The sequence below is a fragment of the Chaetura pelagica genome, unplaced genomic scaffold (genome assembly GCF_000747805.2).
Source record: "Chaetura pelagica isolate M959 unplaced genomic scaffold, ChaPel_1.0 scaffold150, whole genome shotgun sequence".
Lineage (NCBI taxonomy): Eukaryota > Metazoa > Chordata > Aves > Apodiformes > Apodidae > Chaetura > Chaetura pelagica.
In genome coordinates this window covers 2578597-2601241 of record NW_009952052.1, presented here as the reverse complement: position 1 = coordinate 2601241, position 22645 = coordinate 2578597, and the positions used below count along the sequence as shown (strand labels likewise).

General features: G+C 34.6%; 1 protein-coding gene across 1 annotated transcript in view; it reads right to left on the bottom strand.

Moving 5' to 3' along the window:
• Nucleotides 1-22645, bottom strand: part of RIMS1 (regulating synaptic membrane exocytosis 1) — a 131832-nt gene that overhangs the window by 79697 nt on the left and 29490 nt on the right. Inside the window, exons 14-16 of the mRNA XM_010003348.1 lie at nucleotides 19878-19940; nucleotides 15685-15774; nucleotides 4605-4676 (exon numbers count right to left, since the gene is read on the bottom strand). Of these exons, the coding sequence (XP_010001650.1) occupies nucleotides 4605-4676; nucleotides 15685-15774; nucleotides 19878-19940 (225 nt within the window). The remainder of the gene's footprint in view (nucleotides 1-4604; nucleotides 4677-15684; nucleotides 15775-19877; nucleotides 19941-22645) is intronic.

Here is a 22645-nt window from a genome sequence, read left to right as displayed (position 1 = left end):
TGCTGAACCCCATGGCACATAGAGGACAGTTGGCCAAAAACTTTAGCTGCATCTTAAACACAGCAAACACAAGCTAACAATATGTATGACATAAGTACAAGCACAGGATAGGCTCTGAACACCTAGCTTTACCCCAAAGCATTTCTGTTTCTAAAACATACCTTTTATATTTATTAAAAATATTAACTGGATTTCAAATAGTGCCCTAAAAAGGACTATATGTAAACACATATACCTTGGTTTGCTTAGGAGTCTGAAATAAGGAATCTGTTTAAGTCTCTTCCTGCTGCCCTAAAACAGAAATACTGTTCTGATGGAACTCTAATGAAAAGACAATTAACATATGCATGTTAATGATCAATACTGATCGATATTGATCAATAATGTTAGTATAATAAGGCATAATTATTAGTATTTTAATAATTGCATACACTGCAAGTATAAGAAAACCTGAAATATTTCAACTTCGGAGAGTGACAAAGTATTCTAACTGTGCCTTTTTACTCTTCCTTGGTTTCCCAACAGTGCAGCATTTTGTAAATGGTCCCACTGCATCTGCTGTTATTTCAGAAATTTCAGCTTCCTGTGACTTCATTTCATTTTGGGGTTCTTGGTTTGTTGTTTTGCTTGTTTTGGTTTGCTTTCTTAAATTTCTGTAGACATTTAAAGTCTCCCTTCACCCACCCAGCACAACTTTCACACTAGATACAGTAAAAGTAACCAAGGGACTGGTTAGTTCCTGTGACTATCATACATTGAAATGTTGTCCTAAAAAAGTATATATGAGGTTATATACTAAGGCTACCTACCAAGGATAACTAACAAGTTTGGTTTCAAAGCCATTTAATCATTAATAGTTTAATGTGGAAGTCCAGTCACAATGTAACAAAAACAGGATTCTGTTGTCCTTGCTATATTTGCTTCCTTTTACTCTTCTTTAGCTTAACTCCTAGTTTGCCCTGGTGATAACAGTTAACATTCTTGCAGAGAACAGTTCCACTGATTCTAAGAGATGCTTACAGTAACAAAGAGGAGCTGAGTTCTAAGAATGCCTGTTTCTCCATGCTGACTGTAAAAATAATCCATGCCAACTATTGCATGCAATCAGCTTTTAAGTATCTGTTTTATCAGATGTTTAAACGTCACAACATCCATAAGGTCAATATAAATACTACTCTGTGCCAGAAAGTGCTTCCTTGCTTTTGCTATGAATAAATGCCCAAATCTAACAAAGTCATCAGTTCTGATTCTTCTCATTTTAAAGGTTAATATCCCAGAATTTATCTAAGAGCCCAGTGAAGCAGTAGGAGGAGTCTGTCCTGCCATTACAGAACAGACACTTCACCTGAGACTCAGAAACTTATGTCCTACTCCTCCAGAAATACCCTTTTCACAGACCTGTTCCCTTCCACCAGAGTGGAATGAAGACAAGTTAGGCCTAAACTGGTTATTACATTGAGACAAATGTGCTACTTGGGGTGCAAATGAATAATAGAGGTAAAAGGGAACTGGAGAAAAACTAAAATGGAGGTAAGGACTTGCTGGCCTAGAAGAAGGATCAGTTGTTGAAAGGACGTAGTCTGCAAAAGGCTGATCAGTAGAATGAGACAAAGAAAAATTATCAAGGACACAAAAGCCTGCGTATGAGTGAGGGAACAAGACAGAAATGAGGTTACTATGGAGAGGGGAGAAATTTGGGACACCTGGTAATGAGACTACAAGAAGTGTATAAGTGTATCTTATCTCCTGGTTCTTCACAGAAGCAGGTAACACTGAAAGAAGCAAACCTATTAATTCAATTGGTGACAATCAACAGGAGAATCCTACATGTTCTAGCTCTACCTGTACAGAGAAAACTCAAATTCCTTTCTCTTCAGACTGATGCCTCAGTGGCACATACTAAATAAAACATACTAGCACTTATGGAACTAGAAAGAGAACTAAGAACAAGAGAGCATCATCACCAGTCCAGCGCACTCCTGGTACAGAGTTCTAAGTAATATTATCATAACATATAGAAGAGGTAATCTCAAATCTGGAATTTCTAGGGTGACCAGTTAGGGCTGAAATTTAAGATTGGGATAAACCAGTTTTTACCACAGTTTTGATCACTCACACAAGCACAGAAAATGTTTGGTTTTCACGTGACCAGTTTTACTCCTTCAGAAGAGTTTGCTGTATTTCACATTGAAGGCTTTTCTCATCAAATTATTAAAAGAACTGTTAGGGTCTGTTAAGTACCCTGAAAAGGTTTGCTCCTTCCCTTTTATGTACATTTCCTAAGCTATCACATTGCATTGAGAACTTAATATTGCATAGCATATTGAAAAGCTTTATAGAGAAGCTGACAGCATGCTGATATCTTACTCCAGTAATCTGCTTACATAATAGTAGAGAAGATCTGCAAATTGCAAAATAAAGACCAAATCTAAGACAGAAATGGATATCTCAGGAAGAAATAGTCTTGAGTTATACTTGACATTTGACAAGAAAGTTAATCATCCGTCCTACTATCAAAACTTTCTGGCACTGGTGCAACATTGTATCTATGAAAATATAAAGCTACAGAACTCAGATTTATTTAGACATTTGTGTCTCACAGTTGGTAGCAGTGAATCATTTTATGGAAACATAAACGTACACCATGTACCATGGAGACATAAAAAGAAGCAGCACAACTAATGTTTCCCTTTTCTCTTGTTGCATTCAGTTCGTCGCTCTTAAGCTCATCAGAAATCAGAGCTGGCTTTTCTCTCCCAGAAAGTAAACATGTAGCTATGGGAACTCAGACTTCTAGTAACTTTGCTTAACTTTGGGGATAAAAATAGAACAGATTTTTTTCGTATTCTTAGCATTCCTAATAACCTGTGAAAAGTGATTTCACACTGCTTTAAAAACCAAAAAACACAGAAAACTCAAAAAAATCCCCAAATTAACAACACTCTCCCTCCCAAACACTATCACTAGGTGGTGACTACAGTCATTACTATATCAGTGCCAAATTTATCTTGGCACAGAAATTACTGAAGTTCAAATTCCAATCCATTAAATCCCATATAAATTCTGTAAATAGACACTGTAGCAATATTTCTCATATCTAATATATATTAAATCCTTACTTGTACTTTATGGAGAAAAAAAAAAAAAGTTTTGAAATGTCCAGGAAAAAAAATTCTCAACATTTCAGACCTGAGGCTTTGAAGTAGAGAAACATATTTCCCAAGCATCAACAATGTGTCTTTTTCATAAATTTAACTACATGCATATCCTCAGTGGTGGAGCCCATCTGCTATTTTTATATTCAGCATAACTCCTCATAAACACGGTCCTTTTCAATCAGTTTCATATATCACTTGCAATGTCTGAAATTCTAAGTATTTCAAGATTAAGATTTAAACCTTCCATTTATTGAGATTAGTGTAAAACATTAATTTGAGTAAACAGGATTGACTGAGGTATATGTTTTTGATCTATATAGTGATCTTAACATCTGCAGAAGGAAGACATTCAGAGACTGAAATACCAGGTTTGAAATGTAAACACAGACAGATACACTTATTTGTCCAATTGCAAGTGTTGTGGGATTTCCTTTGGTATTCTGCCGTTGTCTCTCACTCCCTTTGCCCTTTTGCAAATAAGAATCTCCTATATTTTATTTCCTTCCTTATCCTTTCTGTTGTCTTACTTTCTAGTTACATTTATGCTCCCATTTTTTCCCCTCCCATTTATTTAATATCTTTTTCCTACCTTACCTTCCTTCTCAGTTTCATGCCGAGCTTTCTAATCATACAGTCTGAATGGTATCAAGAACGTGAGCCCCTGGGGACCTCAGTCCTCAAAAGTTAGAAAAAAATGGTAGAAAAATGGTTTTAGTGATCTCAATGGCAAAACTGTCCTTGGTTTAAATTTCTCTGGTCTAAATTTAAAAAGCAGCCGGGCTGTTGTGGCAATAGAATCATTGAAACCAAGGAAAATATAACCATTGCTTTTGGATCAGGAACAATAATCCGGGATTTGAAGCAGTAAAATAAATTAAAACCTCTAGTTTTAAAACCTCAAGTTTTTCTACATAAGGTGCATTTTCATTGAAGATGCACCTTATGTTTCTGTGTTGCTCATGGAAGTTTTTCAACCCTCACAACGTAAACAGATGTGCATTGCTCCTCTGCTAATCAAGATAACATAAATCTGTTTCTGACAAAGGCAGGATCTCATCCTCCTCACTGCTCTTATTTCAGCTAAATAACTATTTCAGTTAGTCCCCTGCTAATGAATAAGCTACACATTTCTGAATTATATTTTACAGAGATTAAGATACTGGCAATAGGTCTCAGTTTTTTACTGAAAAAACACATGGACTGCAAGTCTTTACCATTGAGTTTATCTGCAATTATGGGGAACACCAGAAAAAAAATCCCTATGTATGCAACACAGCAAGCAATGCTAACAACAGATAAAAAGTAAGTAATACTGTAAATTACAACAACATAGCTTTTGGTACTGTCATGGATTTTCTACTTCAAAAGTCATATTTAGAGGTATATTCCAAACGCTGGGATCAGATTGATTGTAAGAGATGTTTACTCATTTATCAGCAATCCTACCTTTCTGTTTCAGTTGTGGAGCCTTTCCTAGTTTGTTTTTGGCTGCTATATCTTTCCACTTTTCTGGACTGCCTGTGAAATGACATGTCAGAAAAGAAATAAACAAAAAAGAAAAAGAATACAAAAAAATGGAGGTTATATATATTTATTAATGTCTTGTAAAACTAATAACAGAAATGGCTGACAGCTGAAAAAGTAACAAGCATCTTCATGAACAGGTTGGTGACTCAAGGTTTAAGACACATGATGGCCCTGATAAGGTTTGACTGAGGTTGATGGTATGAAAGTTATGAGGTACTAAACCAGAAGAGATAATTTTAATCCTGACTGAACAGTGCAAGTAGCTCCTGCTTCATAGGCTGTATGTAATTAGAAACAATGCCTCCTCAGAGGCCTTTTAGTTCTCTTGACACTCACATCAACACACATTTGAAAAAGAAATGCAGAGCAGACAACAGAAAAAAAATGCTGCAGAAAGGAGCAGAAAATACTATTTAAACATTTAAAATTGCTTTTAAATAAAAACTTGGCATCTCAAAAATCTCACTGTATTAAATCTTGTTAAAGCTTTTGAAAAACATTTTAAAACAATCCTGCTGTTTTCTACTCAATACATATATGTTGGAAGTTTACTTCACTCCTTCCCCACATAAACCTTTTTTAGAATTCATCTGCATTTGGATAGTGAGGCATTAATTACCTCTGACAATCTAATAATTTACACCGATAGAAAATAAGAATAATGAACAGTAATATAATTAATAAAAGTAATATGAAGCTAAAGCATGTTTTTTATTATGACCCAAGACTATAAATAGCCTAGGAAAATCTCTGCAAGTGTTGTGTGTTCCAAAAATTCATTACTATCCATAGTATGTGAGCATTTACAATTTTAAATCTCTGATAACCGTCAGCATATATTAGTTTTATAGAATAAAGGGTACACACAGTATTTCAGGAGTGGTCAAAACCAGGGAGTGATGATTATTCATTGATAAATCAGAAATGTTGACACACTCTGACCTGTATCTTACACTCGTGCAAGACATATGCATAGGAACTTGTGATGGTATAAAAAATATAATATATTAAGCTTTAAAAGAATTACTGTGGGCAAGACAAATAGATAAACCCAGTATTTTTCAAAAATTGTTTTTTCATTTTGAATCTTTGTAGTTATAAAGAGTAATCCAGTGTCTGAATTGGAATATACCTAAACAGCTGCAACATCAAATTATACCCAAAGAATATAATCACAGTGGATTTTCACTATTTGTACCCACTGCAGTATTTGATGAGCATTATATTGTGATGCAGCATCCTCCACAACAGAGAAAATACTGCAGCAAAACACTAAATGGTTTTGCATCTGCAGAGCTCATTATCCGATGCTCTCTGGGTTTTAAAATACTGTATTTTCTTATAAAAAAATAGTATCTTGGATTAAAAACTAAAATCCTCTTTGTCCTCAAACTATTTTCTATTTATTTTTTTAATATTCTCATTACTTTAAAATGTTTTTCTTTACCAGGAGAAATACAAGGTGATATGCAGGGAAACACATATTAAATGCAGCAGCTTTCCTTAAAATCTTAAGGTTAGCAATGTATGTAAAGTTATGGTTAGATCCACTGAACACAGTAGCATTATCACTCAAATGATGTTTTGCTCTTCAGTTTCTGTTTGGTTTGTTATGGGGCTTTTTTCCTCTTTATGTCAGTTGCTTAGATTGTCACAGTATGTGCAATGGCTAAGAAGACCACATAGTGGCTGCTCTTTGTAGGATGGAAAAGCTGAGAGTAGGACATGCTCTCCTGTGAAAAGTGACAGTCATATCTAGCACTAGTGAGCTGAATATACTTATTTCTCTTCTCTCTGTGCTGTCCTTGTGATCAGCACACATTAGAAAGACGTTTAAAATTGCTGTTTCCTTTCTGTTTAATTCCTCTTGCTAAGATCATGCTGCCTGTGTACAATTCCATACAGCTCAACAGCCTGTTGCAGCACTCACAGTCCTGGCTCAGCTTGGGCACACTCTGGGCACTGGTAGGTACATCTTTAACAGGCAGGTGTCCTTTCATGCCCACATACAACATACAAAGAGTGCACTGGGCATAAGAACACTCGTGTCATACTCAAAGTTACCTCTTAAATATATGTTACAGGGATTTAAATATTATCTACGAACAATACATGCATATAAGTACTTACACATAAAAGGAGAAAAAAAACTACAGATGTGAAAGTATTGGGCAGAGCACATGAAGAATATACTACAACCAAAGCCTCATTTACTTGGAACTGATTTGAGCAAATAAGGATACCTCTGTGCTGCTCCAGGTTTAGCACTTAGGTGGTCTACACTGTCCTGTTTTGGAATGCAAGACTCCAGCGTCCTTGTTCTTCACAAAATTTGGAATCATGGATGTGAATTTGATAGAATGAGCAGAAACAAGAAATGGTCACATGCAGTGAAGGTGCAGACATGCAGTCAAATACATAAACCAAAAGCATTAGGGCACTATCTGTTGAGACAGGCTATATTTCTTATTTCCCCGATACTGATTTAATCCATATAATTTAGGAAATGATAACATTTTTAGACATAGTAGCAACAATCAAAGATGCAATAAAGAATGCAAGTCACAACAATTATTTTTAGAAGTCATTTATACTTTACATGCTGAAGAAAAGCACTGTGGATTAATAGAAGCCACTATCCTTCCTGAGATTTAATCTACAGTATTGTTCATTAGATCAACACATAAACCTATACAGAACATTTTTCCTTATGAATTTGAAAAATGTGTACTTTGTCATTATATTTTGGAATTCTCCTGAAAATGTAACTAAATTTCATGATTACACATATTTTGATGAAAGCTTGATATTCTGTTGCCAGCCAGTCTGATACAGTAATAATTAACAATTCAATAGCAAAATTGGGTAACTGACTTGATTTTTTAAAAAAATATTCAAATAAATTTCAGAATATTTGTTTCATTTTCTTTTCCACTGAAGGTGTTCAATAACCTCAATAACCTGTAATAAATTTTTATGTATACCTCCATTATGGTGTAGAAATGCTAAAATTTCTCTTAAGGTCATAGATCTACCAACTGTCAACAAATCACTGATCAATAAGTTGTTGTTACATATAGAAACAAGTACTATATATATTTTATTCTATATACAGCCAAGTTATTCACAGTTCATGTTCCAAAGATCCATGTGCCTGAAAATACTTATCACTGTTGAGTGCAATCAAAATTTCTATACAGAAATATAACATTCTTATAAAAATTAAAAATTAATACTCCTAAAGTAGTTAATAAAATTAAGCATCTAATATTTGAAATTGTTCATTACTGACTTGCACAAGAGACCCCAGTGGTTTGCAGTGAGTCTGCTCATTTATGTAGCCTTAAAGTCATCAAGAATGTCATGTTCCTTATACTTCCTGATTTTTCCTGAAGATTTCTGCAGGGTTGGATCTGCACAGCATGTGAGCTGGGAGGTCACAACTACCCTCAAGGCTTGGTAGCTCCTCACACTCACTCCTGGCATTTCATGTCTTGCAAAATTGCCTCCCTGATCAAGTCACATAGTGTTGCCGGAAAGACACAAAGGGATGATCCAGGCCAGATCACTCTGCCACTGGCAATGCACAGCACACCTCAAGTTATCTTTGTGAAAGTACCAGAAGGGTACTTGGACAAGCATTCTTCCAGATGCATGCATGAAAGAAAAGCTGCATCTCTTAATGGAAAGCATTTGAAAATTAATTTTTTTAAGGGCTTCCTTTTCTGGTCTTGGTTATATGCTGAAATTTAATGCAGACTTCTCAAAAAGAACAGTCTAAATAAAATTCACACCTATGTAAATGCTCAATGTTTATTCTCCTTGTTTTTATCCTCACTTATAATTTCACTCTTTCACAGTTCTCCAGTTACCAGAAAGTTTTTCATTTCAGAGAGACTTTTTGATTCTCATTGCTAATATAAAACCAAAAATACCTCCCAGCAATGATACTATCAAATTCAAAAGTCTTAAAAGAAATACATGATACCAACCAAACACTTGTTAATTTTAGCACTGAAATAACATAACCTGGGTCTTCATCTTGTCAAGGTATATCAAGTAAGTTCTGAAATGGCAACTCACTGAATTCCAGAATAATACCGATCATGACAAGTTCCTTATGCAAATTTGTTATGAATCATTATCAATAAATACCATGTTGCAAAAATTGAATTTCAATTATTGAAATTAGAAAGAATGCAAAAGTCATACATTTAAGAAATGTGTTCAGAAATAGATCTTCTTGACTGCAGCCTATATGCAAATTGGGACAATTTGTAAGCTAAATCTGGCATGTGCTCAAATTAATAGTAAGGTGACATCTGTCAAAGTCAATTAATCTGTGAAAATATGATTTGAAAGCAGTGACAAGCAGTTCGTTAGTTACTCGAACTAATCCAGCAGACACCCACTGCATCAGCAGTCAAACTGACAGAAGCACATCTTAAAAATATGTAATATATATTATAATGTATACATAATAGATATATATATAATAATACATAAAATGTGTAAATTCTAGAACTGAGTGGTGTTGACCAATGGCCAAAGCTATGGGAAATGAATCAGAATGAATGTAAACTTAAAGAGTAGAAAACAAACATAAAAGCACCTTTGATTCCCTCACTAATACTGTCTCTATCTATGAGGTGGGCTATTATTTTGTATTGCACATGCATATACCAGTCTTACAGTTTCAAGTGTAACTTCATAGGAGTTTACAAATGTTTGGATTATTTACATGAACCATCTGTATTCTGTTATTTACTGTAACACAAAAAATTGTAAGATAAAATTTTGAATTTGCATCTCAGTAGAAATAGTAGTGCCTACTTTCCAGATCTGGGAAAAAAGAACAAAAATTTACTACTGCGAAACCAATGGAATACCAAAACTGTCTTGAGTAGAAAATCAATGACAAGAAAAAGCAAAAGGTACACTTCTAATAATCATAGGTGGTATTCAGCATAAGAGTTTATTTAAAGCACAAGTGTTTTGGAACAAAACCTACCTTGTTAGGAAAACCTGCTCCATGGAGAACATCCTGATTTAGGACAGAATTTATGAACAGAGCCAATTTTACATATATCAACTAGGAAGTGTTACCAAGACTTCCAACACATCAGTTTGTGGGCTTTTTTTTCCCCCCTTTGGAAAATTTGTTTAAAAAGGGAAACAAACAAACAAACAATAAAAATAAAAACACCTAGACAGGAACAGGCTCTACAACAAATATTTGTCATATTATAAAGCACCACAGTTAAAACACCACCAACATTTTCAGAAGCAAGTAAAAACAGGCTACAGAATGTTAACATAGATGATGTTCTCTTATATTAGACATCTTATTTCATGGTTTGTGACCATTCAGGCAAACAGAAAACTTGACATTAATTCACAGGTGCTTTATAACATTTCAGCATAATGCAGAGATGGTATCTAAGCTGCTGTTATATTTTGGGCTTTTGGAGGTTTTAAGTCTCTTTTTACATATATGCATACTTTTAATTTCAATATACTCCTCTAAGAGTGCAAGATGCAGTAAACCACTTCTCAGATGGGAGGAGTTGACTAGTACCTGTCATCCTCCGGAGATGCATGCTGGATATGAATCCTGGGACTAGTAGGTCGGCTCCTCTCTAGGGAGGGGGACCATCTACCCCTGTTTGCCCATTCAATAAAACAGGAAAAAAATACGATGTTTAGTTTGTGATAAAATTAAATAGATGGGATTTGGGACTGGAAAAATACCCCAAAAAGTAACGAAAGTATGTAATTTAATTATTTTTGCTAATGTTTTTCCAATTCCCAAGTATACTACTCTTATGGCTGCTTACTGTAGAAACATTACAGCTGAAACAAAGAGAATGGATTCCCAAGGATGCAAAATTTAGACTGATATAAATCTTTTACATAGTTTACCATTAAGTTTTCAAATATTCTCAAATGCCAGACAATCTAAAATCCTGTCCTTCGTATAGAAAGTCATAATTTCAAACGAGAAGAACGTTTCAAAGATCATATGATGGTCATTTTCTGTTGACTGCTGGCTGCTATTTTGTTATGACAATCTCTCCTAGCTCTTTGCAAGGAAAAATGTATTCTCAGAAAAATGTAGCACTATGAATTACTAGAAAAATTCCAAGGTATAAAGTGACCTTTTCCGGAATGCAATAAGAAAGTAAAGGTAAATTAATTAGCAGCACACATTTGGGTACAAGTCCTGGGTAATTGTTTCTCATTTAAAAATATATATTGAAAGCGTGTGCAGGCAGCTTCCTGTTCTGTATCCATGCAGTACAGGCCAGGAGATTATGTCATATAATTAAATTTAAGAGAAAGGACCTGAATTGTGACAGAAAACTAGTGTCTTACATTATTTCGTTTCTTGAAAAAGCAGGTTTAATTTAGAATCCTCTATACTATAAGCTTGTGTTACTTATTTTGTTGGGATGTTATGTGGCTGTAATAGAACATGTGTATTTATAACATTGATTCACAAAATCAAAAAATACTGATTAATTTTCAAGCAGCAAGATGTTCACATAAATTCTGCATTAGTATAAAACATTTCACTTTCTGAGGCATCCTTCCAGTCCATTCAATAAGGAAGGGGTTTGATTTATGGAACATGCAAATAACATAGGTTTCAAGGAGATCAGAGTTAGGTAGATCTTTCAGAAGTTTCAAGATGAAACAGGTTGTTAGTAGTTAGTTTCTTTTTCTCTTCAAAGTAAGAGTTAAAGAAAATGTTAATGCATCAATGCACTCAGTCAAAGCCCTTAATATGCTGATATCCGCTACAAATATTAAACAGCATTTGACAGAATTAACTAGGCCGTGCAGTATGAGCTTTGAGAACATGCTTTCTTTCACTGAATGTTAAATGACCATGAGCCACAACAGGATGCAGACAAACATGCAAGAACCTATTCCTTTACATGGTTGAAAAGAACTGGAAACACAATACATTGCATACCTAAAGCAAACATTACTTTAGAAGTAAATGGTGATAAACAACATAACTGCAATATAAACACTTGATATCAGACTTACTAAAAAACCTTATAAAAATCAACAGGGACTCAGGACAGGTCTTAACTGGAAGAAGCAACAGCTCCAACTTCTTTGTTATCTATTTATGACGAGGCAACAAATAACTGCTTTGCATCTTGTTTAGGTGGTAACGACCAGCTGATACCAAACATCCTGAAATGTTTTGACTCCTAGTGCAGCAAAGCACCTCAGAACAAACCTACCGCAGCTGTTGGGCTGCATTTGGCAGATGTGCTGGCCCTGTTGTACAGGAACTAATCCCTGGGCCATGCTCCTCTTTTATTTCCTCAGATTCCCAATAATTGACCTCTCAGGACCAAAGCACACAAGCAGTACTGATCCGTACAACTGTTCTTTGCTAACTGCTAATATGCTCAGTAACACAATATGCTTGTAACACAAGAAAGTCAGAAGGTAGACTAAAAGCCACACTGTGTATTATTAAGTAAATATCATTGGCTGCAGTTCTGTATCAATCTGGGGAAGATGCTATTATGATGAGAAATCATTGCACTTAAATCTCATGCTTTCCTGACTGAAGGTTGAGGGTCAAAAACAAATTTCTCAGTTCTAAAGAAATTATATCCAATTCACAAGGAAAAAAAGCAGAAATTTGGAGACATAGTGAAAAGAAGAATTAAAAAAAATCATACTAAGGGAAGTAGTAGCCACAAAAACATCATCATAGGAATTTTAACAAGACAATAATCTTGAGAAAAAAACAAACATCTTGGGAAAAATGGGAGGGGGAAAAAAACCCCATATTTTTTTAAAAGAGAAGTCATGGTGACTGTTAGTAGGGGATAGATATTTTCTTGTATCTTAGAGCATACTGTGCCAAAGAGAAATACAAGAAGGATTAAGTTCTGTGTCGTATCATTCAATTTACCAAAAAATCCTTGTCAGGCCAGTGTCAGAGCAAAGTTAGTTTGCCAGCCAAGTTATATGGAATTTCCTTGTTCCAATGAGGAAGCTTATAGCAGGAGAAAAGGCATCTTTTTTTGTTGTTGTTACTTTGTTTTTTTGGTTTAGTGCAACTAACGACATATATCCCTAATTCATATAAGCTGCTGAAAGTATTCTTCTCCTAGCATAAGTGGGTCAACAAAATTACTTTCACTGGCAAAGCAGCATCTTACAACCCAGTAACTTCCCTGACCATTCCAAATTACATTAATAACGTTGTGTAGAGACTGAGGATCAGAACCATTTGTAACAAAATATAGACACGGAGAAATAGGGCTCTGTCCTGTCTACTGTCCTTCAGTTACACACAGCCAGTATCATTTTGTTAAAAAAGCTCAAGTGGACAATTTAAACTGTTGATCTCGAATACAAGCTAATTTATACCCTCTGAAGCAAAATGTTTGTGGGGAATAAGCAGAAATAATTTTCCATAGGTGAGTGTACTCATGATCTTGTAGAAGAAAATACATATCACATTCAGAAGTCTATATTTTGAGGGCTAGCAGTCTAAATTTTAAAATAAAATCTGTAATTCCTTTGGAGATGTGCAAATCATTACAACAACTAACTGCCTGCAACACATCAGATCCCTCAAATAAAGTAATAATAAAGTGGTGCTATATAGATTTGACTTCACAAAACCATACAGTGTTTCTCTTTGCTACAAGCAGGACCAACTCTACACCTGACACGTCTGCCTCTTCTCTTCTTAGTCTCCAATATCGAAGCCCAGGCAACCTTTTACTGATCTTCTATTACAGTGTTTCATTATATCTGCTTTCAAAAAGAGCTTTCCTACTGTTTAACCTACCTTAATGTACTTTAAACACTTAACTCTCATCTTGACCAGAACAGAAACGAAATGCTTTCTACATACCTTGAACTTAACTGTTCTTCAAACTAAAGACTCCTCTACCATGACACGCAAATGATCACTAACCTCATGTGGAAGTGTAAGCAGATACATCAAACAGTGGAGAATTATATCTTCTAAAATAAGCTTCCCCCCAGAGAAACCCTCAAAGATTAATTTGATGTTTTTAATACATTAAATTTAACATCTTCCTCCAAAAATTGTGCTGCATCATCTACGTCGAAAGAAAAAAACAACAAACCTATGTCCTTAATCCTCTGTGTGAGCCACACAGCTCTTATTATTTGAACATATGTTCCTAATAAAAAGCTTTTCTGCACCCCCATGAAGGATCCCAAGTCAAAAGCACCTATTTAGCACTTCTTGAAGCAAAGAAGTAAAAGCGATGGACAAATTTTCTAGATCAGGTCCATTGATGATTTGGCAAAAAAGTGTTTACTACACATTTTAGCATTAGAGACTTTTAACTAGAGACCTTTAACACAGACTAAGCATTTTTCTTTACAATAAGCTAATGAAAAATGCTGCAGACTTTGTGCAATGCCTATTGGACAGTGGCTGCTGGACACAAAATTATAAAGAAATAACAAAACTAGTTAACATCAGTGATAGGTGTAGCTCTGACTATAATATTTGAACTAATAGTTTACAATTGGCAGTTACTGTTTCACTGAACACTCAACTTGATGGATGGTATCTTGAGACAAAAGCAGAAAACATAATGCTCATGTCCTGCTCATATGTTATTATGTTAAATGGCTGCTTGCAGATTAATACAGCTGTATATATCTACACAGTTATTAATATGATGCTACTGTATTTAAAAAATAAATAAATCTAGAGTGATATCCTGTACTTCATTCTGAGTGGCCTACTTTCTCTCATACTTTTTAAAATAACCATGTATATATTAGCTATGGTTATCTTGAGCTCCATCTAATAAAGGAATAAACTAGTGTAGATCCATCTGAGATCTCTCAGCAGAACTTTAGTCACTTCTCTGCAACGAGGGCACAACTTCAGAAGAGTAAAGTTTCAATCAAGCTACAATGGGAAGTGGGAAAGGGAAATTTCACAAAAAAAGTCAGGAGAAACCTTATCTCAAAGATAAAAGTATATTCTTACTGCCTTTCTTCACCACTCCTCTTCCACAATAATAAAAATGATGCAACTGTTATAACCACCACACTGTGGGTTGACTGACAAAGCCACTTTGTATTATTAACTGCCACATTAGCTAAATATGAATTGTACAGATGAAATTATAATACTAACATATTCCCACTCAATGGGAGCCTATTATTGCCTTTAGTGAAACTAAAATCTCCCTCTAAAATCTTATAGTTCTTAGCTAAAAACATAGAAGGTGATGAAAAAAGTGTGGAAAAATCCCATCTGTCAAAAAACCCAGTAGTATTTGGTTCACCTAAGATTTTGAACAAAGCTCTTAAGACTAAAAATTCAGAAAGCATCCATACAATGTCTGCACAATATATGTGACACATCAATATTTAATTTAAATTGTAAAAGTGGCTTCTTAAGACCTACATGAGCCTTTGTGTAATGTCACAGAGTGAAAAAATACAATGGAGTGATTTTTGCTTTGTAATTGCAAAAGCAGATGCAACAGATTAGATTAGGAAATCAATGAAGTTTGGCTGTTTTGTAGGAAACGCATCACTATGAAAACTACAACTCTGGTTTGAACTATGTTGATTTTGTCATAATTTGTAAATTATGTCACCGCCTTACTAGCACAGAACAGACAAGAAACAAATGTAACAATTTTTGGCAAATGATGATGAAACTTAACAACCAAGTGAGGCTTTGTCAAAATACTTAACACGGCGATGCTATTATCAGCATACTGAGGACTTTTGTGAACAATGACATCAGCTTGAACTAAAACAAGGGAAGAAGCCAAAAGCAGTTTGCCCAACACACAATTTACATGACATACATGAATAAAGGAGCAAAAAAGTCTACAAATACCAAAGCAGACATGAATGTACAAAAATGTAAAAATACTCATATGAAGAAAAACAAAACTGATAAAGATCACCAGCACAGATGAGAAGAAATTCGTAAGTTTTTATTTTATACCTTTCTCGTTCTGGTGAATGCAAACTAGTATCTGGTCTCAAGCAGTTGGTACTAGCACTCCTAGCCCTGTCAAGGGAGGGCTGTAGTTCACTAGTGCCAGTGCATTGCATCCAATGGTAGAAGAGAAAGAAAAAGAAAACAAAGAAAGGAATACAATGTTAGATATTAACTCATAAAATAATGCTCTCTTTACAGAAAATGTAGCATCACAATGACTTAATTAAAGAAAATGTAAAAGAGCTGACTGGATGACAGTGCCAAGATTTGTTTAGAAAATAAAAGCAAACTAAAGACTGCTAGAATATTTTTTTTTTTGCTAAAATCATTGAAATGTTTAAAACTGAGTAAGACAGACCAACACCTACTTGTAAGGAAGTGGAATGAGAAATACCAAACAATAAATATCAGTCCTTATTAACAGCAGTTAATCTAAGGCCAACATAAAAGGATGTGGTACACTACTTAGCATATGAAATCACTTTACAGTGAAGCTCATTTATTCTGCAAATCCATATCAGGTACCAAACAGAAGAGGGGAATTAATCCTCAGTTTCTTACCTAACCAGTAGATCATCTCCAAATTTCGGTATTCGTGAATTAAGGCAATCATGAAGAAGTGAAATATCCTGTCTAATCACTGATTTGGTCTTAGCACATGCAGGAAGAGTTGAGCTTTGTAAATTAAAATTATTTGAACAAAATGAAAACAAATCCAATAAGTAATCAAAATAATACACAGAAACAAAAGCACGTAACAAAGATGCAACACATAATTTTAACAGTGAAAAAAATTCTACCTATAACAAAATTGTTTGGGTTTTGGGTCTGTTCTTGTTTTTTTTTCCTTTGGTAATGTAGGGGTTATTTTAGACAGTTATATGAAGTTATTTTAGGATTATATATCTTAACTCTCAGTTATAAAAACTGTATGAAGCACTTCAATTTTTAAAAAATTTATTTAACATGGTAAAACTATTTATTTTTCAAAAAGGATCTAACTACCTCAGGAGGACTCTGAAAAATTCTTACCTGTATAGGTTCCAATGAGTACCATTTGCTAATAAAGGCATCTTGGGTGGCAATGTTTTATAGTGCCTAACAGAACTTCTTGAACGTAGTGGAACAGAAAAGAAAAAAGAACAACACAAAAACATGCCAGAAATAAAAAGACAGGTAAAAGAAAGGCAAGACCAACCAGAATGTAAAATAAATGCATAATATTCTACTATATGTAACAGCTCTACAAGCTGATGTAAAGGACTAGGTTGTTATTAAACTTACTGTTTATTTTTCTCAGTAATGCCTTTTTAGATCTACAGGGACTTCAACCTTTTGATAAGCTAAGCATGAAAAGCTTGATATATATATACAGGTATATAGTATCACAAATTGATCTAGACAGATACATAGTATCACAAATTCAATTATAGATGCCTCAACATCTGACATTTTTTAATGTGGAAGTCTTTTTGAAGTGGGGTATAAGCTTCAAAATCTAATAGTGTTATTAACAATAAGCCAATTAAGAAAATGTAGGAGGTCTATTGTATCAGCCAGCACAGCAGAACTACAAGATGCTATCGGACAACTGTCTAATATCATCACTTACAGTACATGAGATTTTAGAACAGGAGATGTTTGCTTTATCATCTAACTCTACCCGATAAACAGGTGAGATGCTTAAAGGCAGACAATGGCTGCCAAAGGGGAATCACAACCATTTAACGGTTAAAGGCTAATAACCATGTTCTAACAATTTTTCACATACCCTACCAGAACACAGGTGTGGTGCTATTAGCAGAAGGACCAGCAGCATTAAGGATTTTGCAGCTTCAAGAACAGTCTGTCCAACAGGACATTGTGATTACTGTTAAGGCTTGGACCTAGGCACAACAGATCCACATTACAAACCTCTCTGGTCCACAGAAAGATAAGACAACTCTCTATCTCAAAACCCTAGTGTTTGTAAAATCCTGAGGGAGTTAACAGAGAAGCTTTGACCCAACTTGTACAAGCTTAGCTGTCATCACTGTTGACATCTCTATCAGAGGTCACTGTAACATTGCAAAGTTGGAATAAAGAAATAGTTGTCCATTAAGTTAATCCTGGCATACTAGTAGATATTGACAATCAAAGTGGGTGTGACCTCAGACATGGAATGGAGCAACCCATGGTCTGTGGCACAGGTACACATGTCCTTCCACTGTTCCTGCTGCTACTCAATGACTGCACACAGATGGACAGATCAGACAGCTAGGACTAGTATTATTCTTAACTAGTGTATTAAACTAACTTAACTGCAGCTTTGGCTACTTCACAATAATATTTATTTCATTTAAGATGAACCCCATAGCATTTCTTTCCCATTTTATGCTGGAGCTGTCTTGACAATTCATTTAAAAATATTCAGCAAGCTGTCTAGAAAACCAGGATAAAGCCTTCTAACATTTCTAACATGAATAAATATAAGGTCGCTCCAAGTTAGAAAGGACAAAAGACGGCAACCAATAAGCAGATCAAGTTTTTCTTGAAAGGGTTTTTGAGACTATTTAGTCCAGGATGGATATTGGCAATTTTATGGATATTATTCAAACTTAGACTAGGCTTTATAAACCTCAGAGGTAAACTGAAAAATCAGTCTTTTGTCTTCTATTGCCCTCATATTCACCTTCAATAAATTATTACAAGTACCATTCTGTCTTATAGTATACTATTACTGTTATTTTAAAGGGGTTAATTTCTTACTTTTCATGATAATGAAAAAAATAACAGCAATAATAAAAATTAGGAAAAAGGCAATAAAAGGCTGTAGTCTCTGAATTCTGTGTAGCTTTTACGTAACTCCACTGCTGTCCATGCACAATTTTTAGCTATTTAACTGTCCAGACTGGTTAATAGGTTTGGTAAAACTACTGGAAATCTATAGTGACCAGGCAAAGTGCATCAAAGGTTCGCAATACAACACTTAGTGAAATGAAAATCTAAACACTGTCATTGAAGAAGTCTAATAAAATTATAATCTTTAAGATGGAAAGGAACGAGGACAGGGCTGAGGGCAAGGAGGGAGATGAAGCTATAGAAGATACATCAGAAAGAGAAAGGCCACAGGAAGGAGGCAGGAAAAACTGCTATTACATTACAATAAACGGACATAAAGTAACAGGGAAGGAAATAAATTACTAACCTTTAAAACCTAAAATGAGGAAAAAGCTTTTTAAGATGAAGAATGAAACTCCTACTGGTAATAAAGTCTTAAATTTTAATTTAACAGCTTTACTGTTGCATAGATTTTTTAAATGTTTTTGTATTTATTGTTTTAGCTTTATACTACCATGCCTTTTAACAGAATCTCATCACAGCATCCTCAAAGTAGTTCAATGGTTAACTACTTCAACTTATAATGATTCAATACTTCAACTTATACTATAATGATTCTAAAAGGAAGGTTTTCTACACAATCTGACATGTATTTTTTACAAGGTTAACAGACATGATGAAAAAATAAAGGGAGGGGGAGAAGGGCAGAATTAGATTTGTTAGATAAAGATATTTCAGTCCCCTTTAGTTTCACAACATTGGGAAATTTTGAGACAGAGCTCCAAGCTTTGGAACAAGAGATTAATGAAGACCGAAGATGAGTCCAATCTACAAAGTTTATGCCTGGATCTAATTTATAGCACAATTTGTGCACATAAAAACAAGTAATATGAGGCACCTCAAACCTGAGGTTCCCAGTGAGCCTTCATTAATTATTGTTCTTTCTCTACAGGCGACCAAAATCAGTATGAGATTGTCACAAGTAAAGATTGTTGGCTTGTGCATGGCTGTGATACAGAAATGCAAACAAAAGAAAATACAAAAACAACAAAAAAGGGATGGTTGAAATTAAAAGAGCACTGTCATGCATTGGGAGATCAGGACTCTGTGACTAGACAGAATATCTACCACAAAATACAACTGCCAAATCAGAATTTCTTCACCTACTTTAATCTCTACTACTGAAGTTCACAAACATATATGCACATCTCAGTACGAATTAAAACGAACAAAAAAGAACAAGTGACACCAGGGTCACAACATACTAGGAAGTTCCTTACTTACAGGGAATAAATACAGCTATGGAAAAAAGTTGGGCAGACAAAGTATAGACAACTAACCAGATGCGTTCCTGGTTACCGAATTGCTGTAGTTACCTGATGGTATGTAGGCACTCTGCACTTCTTCCTCGTTTTGCTCTGGGCAGCATAAGAAGCTCACTGCACAGACAGGATGGGTGGTGAGTGAAACAGATATCATCATGAAGCATTAGATGATATGGGTTATGCCAATGATACGCAAATGAGAACGAAAAGAAACAAGAAGCATCCACCCAGATAGATGGTTTCATTCTGTTCAAACCCAGACTGCACTTCTCAAAGAATATGAGCCTTCAATAACTACATTTTCAACAAATTCCTTTTAGCACGGCACCTAATTTTGTAGGATTTCTCCTTTTAAAACTCAGACATACTGTTTCAGAGCTCTTCATGACAAAAGCAATCCACAAAACAGCTACATTTCTCTAATAACCTCCTTTCACATTAACTAATTAATGAAGAAATACTTTAGGAAGAAAAAAATGTTGGTTTGGGATTATTTTTTCCCCCTTTCTAAGCCACAAAAACATACATGTAAAAGCAAGGAGGGTTTGCTACTAATTTACTGCAGATCAGATGCAGGTCAGTTTATCAGAAGAATAACTAGTCACCCTTTTGGGAAAAACAAAAATATGTGTTCAATGGAAATATTACTGTTGGACAAATATAAATTCTGACTCATAGCTTGTGACAGTATTTTGTAATGCAATACTAAAGGAATGAAAATATTGCTAGTCAGCCATCAGATTTTTCTTATTGTTTCCAATTAAGAAAATCAGCTGTCAATTGTATTTTTCATTTACTGTAACCATACACAATACAGAGCAAGATGGTAAAATAAACACATATTTATGCCTATGGTAAATATGACCATGATATGAAATATCCCTTGAACTAATCTTGTAGTTTTATGCCCTTCAACACAATTGGAAAGACCAAGCTCTAAACCTCCTTATTATCATAAATATGAAATTAAAGCTAAGCTACATGGAAACATGCTATTTAAAAAAAAAAAAAAGGAATCATATGAAGTACTATGGTGACAAAGAGAGAAAACATTACAAAATAGATAAGGCAGCAGTAGTTCAATGTGTTTTGTGCTTCATACCATTATAAAATTGCCCATTTTATTGATGTAGTAGAGGAAATACCTAAAATTCTAAATAAGGCAGCTTGAAACAAGGGCTTGTGAGTGACGTGTGAGATTTAAGTTTGCATCTGGAACCACGAGCCTGATTTTGATGCAACAAAATGTATTACAATGCGTTTCATTGTAATGAATTAATTATAATGAAATTCATTATAATGAAGTGAATTGGGTTTTTGTTGGGTCTTTTTTAAGCAAGATTTCCATTCATAAGGTCAAAGGACTGAAAAAATTTACATGCAGGTTTCCAAATTACAAATAAACATGTATTCTAAGGAAAAAAGTTACCACTTCCTTAAGAGTTGCAAAGCAGATGCAAAATCCACACCAAATCACAAGGTTCTTACTTCATATTTACTCAACCTGTGCTGAGCCAAAGAGCATCTATTATAATTGCCCCAAGGCAAAAAGTAATATGAAAAGAAAAACAAAAAAAAAACCCACAACAAAACAAAAAAACAAAGCAAAAGAACCCACCACAGTAACCTACCAATAATATGAGAAGATACCCACAGTTCCATAACAAATTAAGATTGGTTTGGAGATATTTAAAATAAATATCATTATTACAAAATAAGTGCTTTCTACTCACATTAACAGATTATATTTAGAAATAAAAGAAACACTAAAAAATATTTAAAGGGTCATGCCCTTGAAACTTGGATTATGAGAGCAACTATCCTGCTTAGCAAGATTTCCTAAAAAGTTTTTCCTAATGTATTTATACATCCATACACACATGTGTATATATGTATACAAATATATATATATAAAAGGTAAAGTGGACAAATTAGTTCCACTGGAAATTTATCACACCAGATGCTTCAGTAAGAGACTACAATAGCTACTTTTACAAAGATCTATTCAGAATTTTGCCTATTACTTTGGAACCAATAACAGATTTTTGAGAGAATTATCAAAAGTAATTAGCAACTGCAATTTCTGCCATGTAACTATTGGGTAATTACTGATCTTTTAAACCAAGTTTAAGTCAGGTATCTACATGCACTTTTAAGATGAAGGGTTCAGTAAATGAACAACACATAATACTTATGCTACTATTGATTCGAATACCTAGTGCTGAATGAAGATTTTAAAAAAAAATCCTTGGATGTGAAGAGAATCATCCTCAACAAAAGCTGGTTTTGATCTTCCCTATTATGCTGCTTTTACATACTAAAAGACTGAATCCTGCAAGAGTTAAACAGCCTCCAGAAGTGAATAAATCTGGGGGAAAGATGAAAAGGAAAATAGGCAAAAAGGAGACCAGTGCAGACAAGGCTCAAGGAGACTAAGTACATGGGCTCATCTTTAAATCCTGCAAATAGGCCACGTGCATCCTTCACATCTGATCTTTAAACTTCTGCAACACGTTTTCTGACATTGAAAAAAACTGAAGGTTGTGTCTAACTCCTAAGAAAAAATGCAGCAGCAATTGCTGCTGTGGCTCTGGTCTGATGGCTCATCTCCAAGACAGCCTCAATGCAAGCCCTGCTCTCCAGGAATAATCCATGCATATATCATCATGTACTGCAAAAAAAATGTCTAGACAATTATCTGTCTATATTTATTCTTACTGACAGAAGCTACTTTTTAATGTCTCTTCCTCTTCAGATTGGCTAAAAAAGAAATCTTTTCAACAAGTATCTTCAGGAATCTTTTAAATATATTACTACCT